The sequence below is a fragment of the Pseudoliparis swirei genome, chromosome 19, assembly GCF_029220125.1.
Source record: "Pseudoliparis swirei isolate HS2019 ecotype Mariana Trench chromosome 19, NWPU_hadal_v1, whole genome shotgun sequence".
NCBI lineage: Eukaryota > Metazoa > Chordata > Actinopteri > Perciformes > Liparidae > Pseudoliparis > Pseudoliparis swirei.
Genome location: NC_079406.1, coordinates 15,809,177 through 15,822,989, shown reverse-complemented (window position 1 = coordinate 15,822,989; position 13,813 = coordinate 15,809,177). Strand labels below are relative to the sequence as shown.

General features: G+C 42.8%; 1 protein-coding gene across 1 annotated transcript; it reads right to left on the bottom strand.

Annotated features, from left to right (window-relative positions):
• Nucleotides 1–5,213: 5,213 nt before the first annotated feature.
• On the bottom strand, nucleotides 5,214–11,604 carry LOC130209647 (reticulon-4 receptor-like 2). Its single transcript, XM_056439421.1, has 5 exons — nucleotides 11,314–11,604; nucleotides 10,286–10,527; nucleotides 8,448–8,674; nucleotides 8,112–8,342; nucleotides 5,214–7,358 (listed from the first exon to the last, which is right to left on the bottom strand). The coding sequence occupies exons 2-5, from the start codon at nucleotides 10,335–10,337 to the stop codon at nucleotides 6,510–6,512; spliced, it is 1,359 nt and encodes a 452-aa protein (XP_056295396.1). The 5' UTR covers nucleotides 10,338–10,527; nucleotides 11,314–11,604; the 3' UTR covers nucleotides 5,214–6,509.
• Between the last annotated feature and the right edge of the window lie 2,209 nt (nucleotides 11,605–13,813).

Genomic DNA, 13,813 nt, shown 5'->3' with positions numbered 1-13,813 from the left:
CCTATAGGGAGGAGGTTGGATCACTGGTACAGTGGTGCCAGGAGAACAGCCTCGTCCTCAACGTCAAGAAGACCAAGGAGCTGATCGTGGACTACAGGAAGCGGAGAGGAGAGCACACCCGCATCTCCATAGACGGAGTTGCAGTAGAGAGGCTCAGCAGCTTCAAGTTCCTCGGCGTGCACATCTCCGAGGACCTCACATGGACCACGCACACCACTCACGTGGTGAAAAGGGCCCAACAACGCCTGTATTTCCTTAGGCGACTGAGGAAATTCAACATGGCCCCCGCATCCTCAGAACATTCTACACCAGTACCATCGAGAGTGTTCTGACAGGTTGCATCACCGTCTGGTACGGGAACTGCACCGCCCTGGAGCGTAGGGCACTACAGAGGGTGGTGCGGTCGGCACAGTACATCGTTGGAGGTGAGCTTCCTCCATCCTGGACATATACACCAGGCGGTGCGTGGCCAGGGCCAAACGGATGATGAAAGACAATAACCACCCGGCCACAAACTGTTCACCCTTCTACCGTCAGGCAGGCGATACCGCAGTATCAAGTGCCGCACAAACAGACTGAGGGACAGCTTCTTCAGTCAGGCCATCAGGCTGCTGAACAAGGACTGAGACCCTCATTAACACTACACACCAGAACATATTCTGTGAATATCTATGGCCATGGTGTATATTTTATTACATTGTTTATATATATATATATATTGTATGTATATACATATATATATATATAGTCTCAAAAAAAGTGTATATTTTATTACATTGTTTTATATATATATATTGCCATGATGTATATTCTATTACATTGTTTTATATATATATTGTTAATACTTTCTTCTTTTTTTGTGTGTGGATATTGTATAGTTTATTCTCATTCTTATTCTTTTTTTAGTCTGCTACTGCTGTCGGGTGTTTTGCACATAAGAATTTCACGAACCGATTATACTTGTATAAAAGGGGATGTGACAATAAAAACTTGAAACTTGAAACTTGAAACTTGACTGCAGTGTAAAATTAAATTAAATATAAAAATATTAATTATAGACAGTGTGCAAAATGCAAAGTGTGTGTATGTGTGTCGTGTAAATGAAAATGAAATGTGTGTGTATGTGTGAAGTGTAAATAAATGAAGTGTGTGAAGTGCAGATCAACATAGTGTAAATATGAAGTTATTATTACAGTTATTGCACGATGATCTGGCAAGAGGTGATCTGTTATAGAGCCTCATAGCCGTCGGCAGGAATGTTCTCCTGTATCTGTCCTTGTGGCAGCGGAGCGTGAGGAATCGTCTGGAGAAAGTACTCCTCAGTCCCTGTAGTAGGTGGTGGAGAGGGTAATCCGGCCCCCTGAGATCTCGCTTGAAAAAAATCTGGCCCCCTGTCCAATTTCACCCTGGCATCCCTGGTCTACTGTGTTTCTGTCTTACGGGTGACGAATGATGTGACAGTTTGAGATAGAGGCCACCCGTGCACGTGTTCTGGCTCTTAGTTTGCGTCACAATTTATTTGACAATGACGTAGGCCTAACACATATTGTAAGCGAATATGGTGTTACCGCCGGTATAGCATTACCGATTAACATTTCAGTAGAGGATGTGGCAGTCACATTTTTGGGCACTCAAAACCAAATTGCCTGAAAAGACGTCACAAGCTGCGTCTGTGCCAACACACATGGGCTACACCACATCGCAGACCGCGGCGGTGTGAATCACAAGAGCTCACACAATAACGGTTCTTTCGTTCACAACCAATTCAAGACGCACACTTCTTCTCAGCAGTGCTGTCACTTGTATTATGGCTGTCCTTACCGTATGATTAAATCTATCACTCAGCCCGTCCCTCTCTGGAACAGACGCAGACACAAAGACGCAGTAGCCTACATCTCTGATCTCTGTGGGACACAATCTGTCTTTTCAGTCTGTTGCCGTGTGCGTAAAGGTCCACGAGCCAACAGCCAGCCGGACAGATGTGCCCTGACTTCAACTCTGTTGCTTCCAACTGACTCAAGACCGGATGCCCACAACTCCTGGTTGCATCCACGCGGCACAATGCGCACCCACTCACAAACACTCTCACGAACACACATCTTTACGTGAGTACACACAAGTGGGTACAGGACTGAAGGCAGATATTCATCCATTTGTGTTTGTGTATGTTTTCTTTCAGCTCCCTCATCGTGTCTTCTGATTCTCCAGGACTCTCCAGTCGGTAAAGACGTATTCTGATTCTGAATTCTGCAGTGAATCTTCATCCTGCATTGGTTCTTGTACATCTGTTACGAATTTTCTAACTTTCTAGTGTGACATATTGCCAATTGGTTCATTGCAAACTTGAGCTTAATTTAACTGTAGGCCTACCAAACGTAAATAATTCTGAATTATTGTAATGATGAACCAATTAAGTTAAGTTCACTGTTCAAACAAGTTCAATAAACCAAATATTGTAAGTTCAATTCACAACTGATTTGTCACTGACACACGTGAAATTCACTTTAGAGTTACATTCCCTCCGTTTGAAGTCAGTACACAGGTCTTTTCTTACAGTTTATTGTCCCTGCTCCTTTGCACAAATATAATGTGATGCTGCCCACATCTTGTAAAATGGAACAGTAACTATCCGTCTGTCTTATTCATTTCCCGAGAGTCAGAAGATGTCTTTATCTCTCTATGTTCACTTCTTCCTCCTCCGTCCGGGGAGGTCGTTGGTTGATCAGAGCTTCGCTGCTCTGGAGGCTCATGTTTCAACCTGCTGGACAAGCGAGCTGATGAGCGCAACGGTGCCGCAAATTATTTTCATCAATTATGGATGTCACATAAAAGCAGCACTGCATTGTCACATGGTATTTAAACCTGATCTCTTTTCTAACTTAAAGAAAAGACAACCATTGTTTTATATTCTAGTGCTTCCGGGTAAAAGCCCAGTGAATGATCCATTTCACCCTCCTGAATGTTTCTCTCAGCCTCTTGGTTTTCATCCCAGGCCCTCTGACGTCAAGGCTGCAAATAAGAATATGTGTGAGGATGAACGTCAGCAAACACGCCAATGACACGCAAACAAGGCCACCAACGCACACCAGCCAACACACAGACAAGCTAAGACAAGCGTAACCATGTGACGGAGGCTGTGTGACAGGCAGAGAGAGAAAGAAAGAGAGAGAGAGAGATAAGTGTTGGAGTGATAGGGGTTCAGACAAAGACTGAGTGACAGCATATGAGAAACAGGCAACACTCACAAAAGAGAGGAAGAAAGGCAGAGGCAAGAACAAATGTGATGGAGAGTCGGGGGAGAATGAGTGGGCACAGTGTGTGATAAGCGCTCATCATCAAAGTCCGATGACTTCAGAGGAATTCTCTCCGCTGATGGTCGGGTTGTGTTCCTGCACATGAAAAACAGCAAAGATGTGCCATGGCCACCCAGCTGCTTCCAGGCCTGCAGGGCAAACGCCTACACTTCTGCCATGAAATATCAACTTGGAAATACAGGAAGAGAAAGCACGTCGGTCACGATTCAAGTTGTTGGCAGGAAAACATGTCATCCATTTATGTGAAACTATGATCCAGAGCCCTTTTTTCTGAACTTCAAAGCTGCCTCCAAAGCTGTTTAAGGGTTCACTTTTCAGCATGCCACTGGTCATAATGGAAATTATTTAGGATTTTCAAAGTTGAGCTTAGTCACAATCGGCATGTAACTGTTCCTCAAAAGCTTGAATCGTCCTTTGACAATTTTTTTAGTGATATTTGTCGTTTTTTCACAAATAATGTCCATGAAAAGTCTAAACCCACATGTTGTTTGAAGCCTTGACGGCCACAGACAGTGATCCACAGCAACATGTAGGCATGAGTGTAATGTTTATTGTCATGATGTGAGCATGGAGCTCAAACATGACTCTTCCTAAATGTAGCAGAGCAGCTGGCATGTCTCTAGACTCTTTTAGTTCCATCAACACATAGCAACTTTTACTAAAGACATTGTTAAAGGTTGTTGCTCCTGGAGCCGATCACCGGGTAATTAACTAGTCAAACCTCGATGACACTGGTTCATACATCCATCGGTTAGTTTATAACAGTGTGTATCATCTCTGTGCAGCTTCAGATTCAAATTGGCCTTCTTTGTGGTCAAAATGTGCATGTTTAATTTGAGGAAATTAAAAGTTCTGAAAGAAAAGAGGCTGTTTTGGACCATAATGTATGTGGGTTTAGGGGTTATCTGCTTTGACCAATGACTGGGAGGAATGATGAAGCTTTCACCACAGAGAGAAAAACAATAAAGGAGAGAAAAGAAGAAGACACATGAGGTGTGAAAGTGATGAATACTTTGTGAGCTTGAAGATGAAAAAGATTAGAGCTGCTCAGCCAAACTTCTCTGAACTTTATAGCGCGTGCGCGGGCGCGTGTGTGTGTGTGTCTGTGTGTGTGAGTGTATTTTCACATATAAATTCATGCAACACATGAGTTCATGCATCATTATCACGGTGAGAGTTAATCTGTTGAGGGGGTGTGCTGATTCTGGGACACACCGTCACAATTTCATCCTGGCACACACACACAAACACTCCTCTTCGACAGCTCAAAATATGGCCCAATATACATGGTGGGAAAAGTGACTGGGGCGAGGAGTGAACACAGTTGAGACCGATGACCTTCACCAAACACACCCACATGTTCACATCTTCTACATACTCACTCTCTCTTTCTCACACATCAAAATTAAAGACTGTTCTGATGACACCTGACCACCACATTTCTAATCATGATTATTGTATATTACTGTGCTTTTATTGTGAAAGTGAAAAATATGGCTACTGATTCAACGAAATGTTGCGATGCATGTTTCTGCTATCTATTGTTATTTATATACATTGAGTTTGCACATTCTTTCTATTTCTTTGTGGCATCCTTAAGGAACAAAGATGTCAGTGAAAAAAACAGCGGAGCACCCAACTCACTTGTTTGTTTTATTTTAATAAAATAAAACAATTTACCAACAAGTTTTTGAAAAAATACAGAATCTCTCAGAGCCACAGTCTCCTTCATGTGTAGAGCTCAGTCATTGTTTGGGTTGATTGGTTGGGATTTACTATTATTTGGGGTTGTCAAGGAACTTCATGACCGTGGTCATTAATTGAGATCACTATCAGGTTATTCTGGCATTGTGTTGAACAGATTGCCCATCATCCCCAAATACACAGTGGAGTCAGAAAGGTTATCTTATAAAGTCCAGTTTTAATATGACAGATGATTTGATGCACGACAGCGGTCTGTTTATGGTTTGGAGTACCATACAATACAAAAATCAGATATGTTCAGATAAAAAAGACATATTTCCATGCATTTCTGAAACAATACAGTTTTTAAACTAGTAGTTTCGTTTATCCATGGGACCTTTCTAACTTTCGATCCAAGGTGATAAGAAATACACACATCCTTTTACATAAGCACACAGTCCCAGCAGGAACAGAGAGCCGATGTTTCAAACAACACAACGGCTGTAAAGGATTCAACAAAAACTGAGTCCCACACAACTAAAACACACACAAAATCAGAACCAAGAGTACAATGTTTGTAGGTTGCCTGAGAGAAGAAGACGAGACATAAAAGACGAGGGGAGAAAGAGGAGTTTCCACTTTTCACTTTGGTTGCCTTCCATTTACAACCTAAAGTATCTCTTCTATCACCACATGCTGTCGATAACTGAATGGTACTAAAATGAAAACAAAAAAGCAAGCGAGTCTAAAATACAGAGCAGTTTAGGATGTGTGTAAGTACAATCATCATGTGTGGTATGTACAAGTGTGGGTGGTGGTGGTTAGATGGCATCTCTGGGATCACACAGCTTTTGAATCTGAAGAGGAGCGCTCCAATGACCCTCTCATCCATTTAGATGCACATCTAAAGCTCACTCTGCTCACATCTATTGACTTTATCACTTCTCTGTGTAATTCTTTCTCTCTGTGTGAATCCACATTGATCTCCTACTTCTGGTATAATCACTTGTATTCACAATAAATGAAAGAAATGAGTGAGGGACAATGTTAGTGGACAGTGGATGGTGTGCACTTTATATAGAAAATAGCAGTCACTGATCCACAACGCCTGCGTTGTTTACAGCCGATATAAAAAACACGTCTGGAGACATCACCAACGGTCTCTGTGTATGTGGTGTCTCTATCCTTTCCTCATGTTGTTGTCGGTTTCTGCCGGTGTACCGTCACTATCACAGTCACTTTCCATGATCTGAGCCGCGCCTTTTCAAGCCTGTACTGATCAGCAGCAGCTACTTCAACATTGAAATCCTGCCCTGCTCTACTGCAGCTCAGCTGACCTCTGCTCTTTACAACAGCTCCCGGCTGCCTCGCCTGTCTCCTGCATCAGTGTAGCACCTCCTGCAAGTTGATGAGGTAACTGAAAGGAATCAAGATCCAGGTTTTTGTTAGAGTTGGAAAGAGCACGAGGAGGAGAAATCAGAAGGGAAAAAAGGGATTGGAGGAGAGAATAGTTCAGCCAAATAGGAAATGGATGGAGAATGCGACTATGGAGAGGGAGAGGAGGTGGAGGAGGGATGGGGTGCTGGGTAAGGAGGAGGATGAGGGGTTGTTGTAGCCTGGGGGGCACTCCAGCTCGAAGCAGGGAACGGAGGCGTCTTCGTTTCCATAGTTGGACCAGTATTCTTCTTGGTCCAGCTTGGGGAGAGCCACCTCATCCTCCGACAGTTCATACTTGGTTTCGGAGGGGTTTTTGGGGAGGTACTGAGGCTTGCCCGCAGAGAAGGCTTTCCCTAGGTCAGTTGTCTTCTGGTACGAGGTCTTGGATGAAGATGCGGGCTTGTGCTTGGAGAACCACCAGCGGGTCTTGGTGCTGAAGGTGGTCGTAGTGCTTCCTGCCATAGAGCCGGGGTCAGGCAGAGGGCAGAAGGCGAAGTCCATCTCCCGAAGGAATCTGAGGTCCTGGCCACGACGTTGAGATGGTGAGGTGCACATGAGCTCAGAGGAGGAGATGCGGGCCTTGCGGAACCACTCCCAAAGGGGAAGAGCCTCACAGCCACAGGACCAGGGATTATTGTTGAGGCGGAGGAACTGGATGCCTTGGGTGTCTTTCATGGCCTGGCCCGGCAGCTCGGCCAGGGAGTTGTTGAATAAGTAAAGAATGGTCAAGCGGCCCAGGTCACGGAAAGCCCGGCGGTTGACCTGCCGGACACGGTTGTCGTGGATAAGGAGGCGGTCCAGGTTGACCAGGCCTCTGAACACATTCTCAGAGAGGGCACGGATGCGGTTTCCGTGCAGGAAGAGGTGGGTGAGGTTGACCAGATCTGAGAAGAGGTCATCCTGCAGGAAGTGGAGCTGATTCTCCTGGAGCAAAGACAAAATACAAGAAGATTTAGTGCTGTGGAAAAGTGCAAGAAAATGAAGGCTGTGGTTTTGTAAGAAAAAACCCCGCTCAGTTAACTATTAACTGTGATGAGAAGTAATTAAACACGACCATAACATACATGTACACCTGGGGTATGTCTTATCTGAACGTGGTTTACAGTGGTCAGAACTGATCTCTATTAATTGGAACCAAACTAATCGTGGGAGAGCTGTTTCTTGGCAGGGACTGCTCTGACTGGAACAGAGTTTAATATGTTAAATTCAAGGACACTCCGACATCTGAGACTCGATGTCAGCTGACAGAAAACTGAAAACAGTGATGATGCCTTGTAAAAACCTGTGCAAGCTAATTTACATCATGCTTATAAATTAATGTCATGTAAAGTAGGAAATAAATACTCAACAAAATAAAAGATAATTTAAACAGTATTGTTTTCAGTCTTTGTACTACGATTTCTACTATTACTATTATTATTATTATTATTATTATTATTATTATTATTATTATTATTATTATGTGCTGTGTGCAAATCACTGAACGCACTGAATACAATTCTTCAACATGCACTGTGTAAAAGTCACTATTGGTGTGTGGGTGGTCAGCCTGCATGTTGGCAACTAGTTGGTCCATAAATAAATTGTGTAATCCTGCAAGCATAATGCCTAAAAACTCATGCATGACTATCAAATATGTATTTTTGCGTGTGTGTTTAGTGTGTGTGCTGGTTTTACCTGTAGGTAGAGGAATTGCAGACTGTAGAGTTTGTGGAAGAGGTCATGGGGGAGAGTTGCCAGCTTGCAGCGATGCATGTGCAGGCTCTGCAGCTTCTCCAAGCCACTGAAGGCTCCACCTTCCAGGTGATGTAGCGGGTTATCGCCCAGATCCAGCTCCTCCAGCACCCGGAGGTTACTGAAGGCCCCGGCCTCGACCCATGTGATGTTGTTGCCGTATAGCCAAAGCACCTGAAGAACAAAGGATGGGATTAAAGGAGGGGGAAATAACAATGTCTGTAAATATTACTGGGAAATTCAAAAGATGGACACATACACACGGAGCTACTTGTTTACCTGCGTCTCGAAGCCAAAAGAGTCCGCACGCAGTTCTGTGATGCGGTTGTTTTGCAGGAAAACACGTTGCGAGTCATACGGCACACCGGCCGGCACTATGGTGAGGTTCTGGGACTGGCAGCTGACCGTCATGGGCGTGGGGTAACACACACACAGCCTGGGACATGCCGATACCCCGCCCGGCTTCACCACCACCAGCCACAGAATCAGCCACAGAGACAATCCACCTGCAGAGAGACAGAGGACGTTAATCATCCATTGTTGCAGCAGGTGGTCCTGACAAGAGAGACAGACAAAGAAAGAGAGGTCGATTTCAGCTTTTGGGACCAGTCTTTCTTCACTGTGCGTCAAACCTGTTGCTGTCAACAGTGACGTGTTGATGGTTCCCAGAAATTTGGGGTGCATGTATAATTCACCAGGTTACATTACAGAAATCATTCATCCATTCATGTCCTCTTTACAAAGGTCTTCATTGCTAATATGACACTGTTACATAACTCTATATTTAAGTTTATTAAAGCAAGACATCTCCACAAATCTACTGAACAGACCATTCAGAGATACGAAACGTCAATCACACGTGCCTCAATGGATTACATTAATCTCCGGTTATCAAAAGGACGTTTCCGTTGGGAGGTTTGTCACAAAGGACACGCTTCAAACCGGCAACCGGACCCAGATCAGTTTCGGTTCTCATCAATAGTGCAACAGCTTCTTGGCACAGCTCAGATAACGGCATACAAAGGTGGCCCCCGAGGGAAAAGCACATACATGTAATAATGATGAGGTTCCCATTCATTGTGCGCAATATTTTCCAGTGGCTCACCTCTTGACCTTTAAACATGTTGGACAATTAGCAGAGCTGGACACTGAGGGAGGACAGGAGATTGGGCTTTTAAGGGGAACGAGACACCCTTCCAGAGTTGTTGTTGTGTATTTCATTCAGTCAATCATTGCAATACAATACAATATTATGGGGTGACTGTGGGTCAGTGGGTAGCAGGTCTGTCTTTCAATCAGGGGGTTTGAGGTTCAATCCCCGCCCTAGTCGATGTGTCCTTGAGCAAGACACTTAACCCTGAATTGCTCCCTGTAGCTGCGTCTGCAAATGACATGTAATATTATTCTATATAATATATAAAACAGAAAGACTGAAAAGCTATAGGTAGAAGCAAAAAATGCTTATATATTCCTATCCTAAATTATTATAATTAAATACATCTGAAAATTAATATAAAATAAAGAAAAATAATGAAGAAAAAAAAACATCTTATACTCCAAAGTCGACATGAGATGAGAAATTAAGTTTATGATTATGTGCGCATGAATCATTCATGCATTGAGGAGATATGGAGATATTTACGTTTTGGAAACTTTAAAAGGTGAGCCAGAATATACAAAGTCACGTTATCACGCGCTGTAAATCACGTTTTCTGTAGATGACGATGTCACATAAACTCACCCGTAAATGTTGCTCTTGCTTGTTAAAACTTTGCACTAAAATGCCCCAAATGTCCACAGTCTCTTCCTCTATGTGACACATTATTCTCAATGTGTAAGACCCACAATGAAGTTGAACACATATGATTTAAATGGTGGGTGAACAACGTGTACAGCTTGGTTCACCATCTACATTAAATTTGACTATATGCAAAATGACTGCGCGTAAAACGCATCATATAGTTTATAAATTCAGTTATTTTCATACAAGTATTAATGTTTAAAATACGAATGTTCCATATACACTTGTTACTTGATAATAACACGACTGCAATACGAACTAAATCACAACACTGCATTACATCACAGCTGCAGGTGCATCATGGAGAGCAACTCACCTTTAAAGTTGCGGGCGCAGGAGCGCCTCTCCGGGCAGCGACGGGTCACCATCTCGAACCAAAACCGAAAGCGAGTTAGCCTGCGCGGCGTGGAAGTGCCTGCTTGCTGCTATCTCTGCTGAGGTTCAGCTCTGGTGAACGAGTTGCTGCTGGTTCAGGCAGTGACGTCCTGGAGTCCCGGGAAGCTACTTATACCCGCGGCAGGGTCGTCGCCCACAGTGGGAGGCAGCGGAGGTTTCTCACTACGTCACATCCCAGGAGGAGGAGGAGAGAGGGGGGGTTACCGGAGGAAGCGACAATAAAGGCAGTGCCGGGGCGGGGGTTGTCTCTGTCTTCACTGTGGCGAAACCTAAGAAGACAAGACTGTCTGTCAAAATGAAGATACCAGATTTTCATAAAGATGTGGCACTTAAAATGGCTCCACAAAACACATTATATTAGCCCACATAAGAAATGTTAGAACACAAAGTATTCTACCTGTTGCCATTGTTTTTAGGATTATATTGTGAATTTGCCGTTAGTGGTTTTATTCAATTGTGTGTGTGTGTGGGAGAAAGGTAGCTGAGGATAGGGATGGAGGAGGTTTGTGGTGACAACAAAGAAAGAAAGTTGGGGTCAAAGTTTAAATTGATGCATGACTACCAGTTAATTAGAGTGTTGGTGTGGTTGGAGGAGGAGGCGGGAAAACTCATTTGGCATTAAAGCCAAACAATCATCTGTGTCATGTAGGATAGTTTTGGGAAGAAGCCAAGAGACGCCTCCAGCTCAGAATAACGGATGAACAGTGACATACATAGACACATCTCTGTTGGATGACACTGTACATCACGTGTCTGACCAACTAAGATGATTTTGCTTGTTTCAAAGCAATGAAGTATTATGTAAGTCCTGCTGGAAATGCTGTAATGGGTCACATGGATATGATAGAGGACGCCGTCAACTTGGTTTGCTGGGGAAGGTGCGGTGCAGCATGTGGGCCGGACGCGGTGTTCTTCTGCATGTTGAACACACTGTCAGGGTTTACTCACAACTGATTCCTCCTTTCATAAGGTCAAGGCCGTGATGCACAATGTCTGTTCCAAGCTCTGTTTCTTGGCTGTGGTGTAGTGATTAGTAGAGGCAGACCGCTCCTGTCAGGCACTGCCTCCACAGGGGTCTGTGGGACACAGAAGGTCACATGTCTGAGTGTGTGGCGGTGCACGATATGTATTCACACTGTTCTTGGCCCCAGGGCAACAGGGGGAGGCAGCTAGCTCACCAACATCTTCAGGGAGGCTGTGGGAGTGTGTGCGCTCGCACGTGTGTGTGTGTGTGTGTAGGAAGTTCTTGGTGCCCCTCAATATTGATCAAGTATCCAGGATGACAGAGAGGATACATGTGCGTACCTGTTTTGTGTGTGTGTGTGTGTTTGTGCATTGTTTCTGATTTGAGACGTGTACACACCTGTTATGTAATGCTTGTGCTGTGTGTGTATGTGCGTGTGATGCTAAGATCATGACTCATGAAAATGCATTGGCATAGGCAAGACACACACATATACACACACATCTCCACTCCCAGACCCCCTCTCTTACACCTTCTGTGAAGTGAATCACGGGTACACTGGCATTTACTCTGCTGTAAACACAGCATGGTCAAGGATTCTGTCCTGATTCTAAAATAAATGTGTTGCTGACTCTGTCTGTAACCTTTAGTAACTCACAGACAGACAGACACACACACACACACACACACACACACACACACACACACACACACACACACACACACACACACACACACACACACACAACTCTCAAACCTCTTGAAATGTGACCGCAGGGTAGAACAGCAATGTCTTAAAGTAATTAAATACCAAAGTTTTCCACATTCTTCAAATCCAAGCCATTAAATGCAGCATAATGCTGATGTGTGTCGACGCGTATGAATCAGACACAATGTGGGTGTCATTTGGGACAGTGAAGGTCAGAAAACACTTTGTTAACAAGACAATGAATCATTTGATATTTAGTCGCAGCAGCTTCTGTGTGCATCAAATTTGATTCCAAAATTATTGTAAGATGTGAGGGTTTCAATATTGTATGTGAGCTATTAATTCAGTTGTTTTAGTTATTTGAAGACATTTTAAGAGAAGTGAGTGTATGATTATGTTTGTGATGACAAGCAGCCACATCAAGGGGAGAAAAAGTGAGATAAAGATATTTACGCTATATGGACAAAACATGACTTCAATATGAGTGTTGATCATCTCATTCAACTCAAATACATTTTATTTTGTTAAGTCTGATACTTGAAAGCATTAAATCCTCTTTTCACAGACCTTTAATCTAAATATGTAATATCTGTTACTGCTAATATTAATCTCTGTGCTAATCAAGTGTAGCAGTGTGTCAGTAAGCTGGCATGGACAATACCGGGAGTCATGAAATGATCACCAAAAGTCATACATTAAAAAAAATATTTACATACATGATCTTCCTAATGCAACATGTCAAGATGCATTTGGTGAAAGAGGCCTGTTGTTTACATTATGCTGGAGCATTAGGATTTCCCTTAATTAAAAGCAGACTGGGGTAAACAATTCTGATACTTTACTACATTATGAAAAATACTCCATCACAAGTAAGTCTTTCATAATAATGTCATTTAAGAAAAGGTTCATTTATAAAAGTAAACTAAGAAACACTAACAAAAGTGAGCCTTAGATTTCATACTACTGGATTATTAATATAGTTGCTTTCATGTGTAAAAAGCATTTACGGTTGGTCCATGTGATGCTCATCTTATCCAATTCATATTTTATAGAATTGTGATCTGAAAAGGAACCTTCTGGCAAATGAATGGAAAAAAGCTGGATATTTCTCTGTGAACGAAATTGAAGTAAAAGTATCAAGTAGCATACAACTAGAAAACAAATATAATATCTCATAACTGTACATAACAAAGTGCAGCACACTACATGTGTATATATATATGTGTGTGTATATATATACATATATATATGTGTATATATATATATACACATGTAGTGTGCTGCACTATATATATATACACATATATATATTTGTATATATATATATACACACATATATATATATATATACGGTTACTTGTAATCTGCTGAAAACAATATATAAAACAACCCCAGACCAACAATGAGCATGAGTGTCCAAATAATCTTGTCTTATTAATTAAAACCTAAAAGTCATAACGCTGGTTAAACTTGAACAGTTATTTGCTTTGTTTTGGGTCAAACCAAAACCGAGTTCATCACGTTGCAGCCGGTTCAGTCGTTCAGTGTCAGAGATAATTAGTTTTCCCACCAGCTCCCCGCAGCAGATGGAAAGCAACACATGAACACAGATAACGTGAGATCATTACAGTTTTCCTGTTGCTCCAATCAAAGAGAACAGACTTGAGTCAGACGGTCAGATCTACGGGTGATGGAGACTTCTTCAGTCAGTTTAAAGAAAGCAAAACAACACACAACAAATCAGCTCATTAACAGACTGGCGTATCTGGATGCTT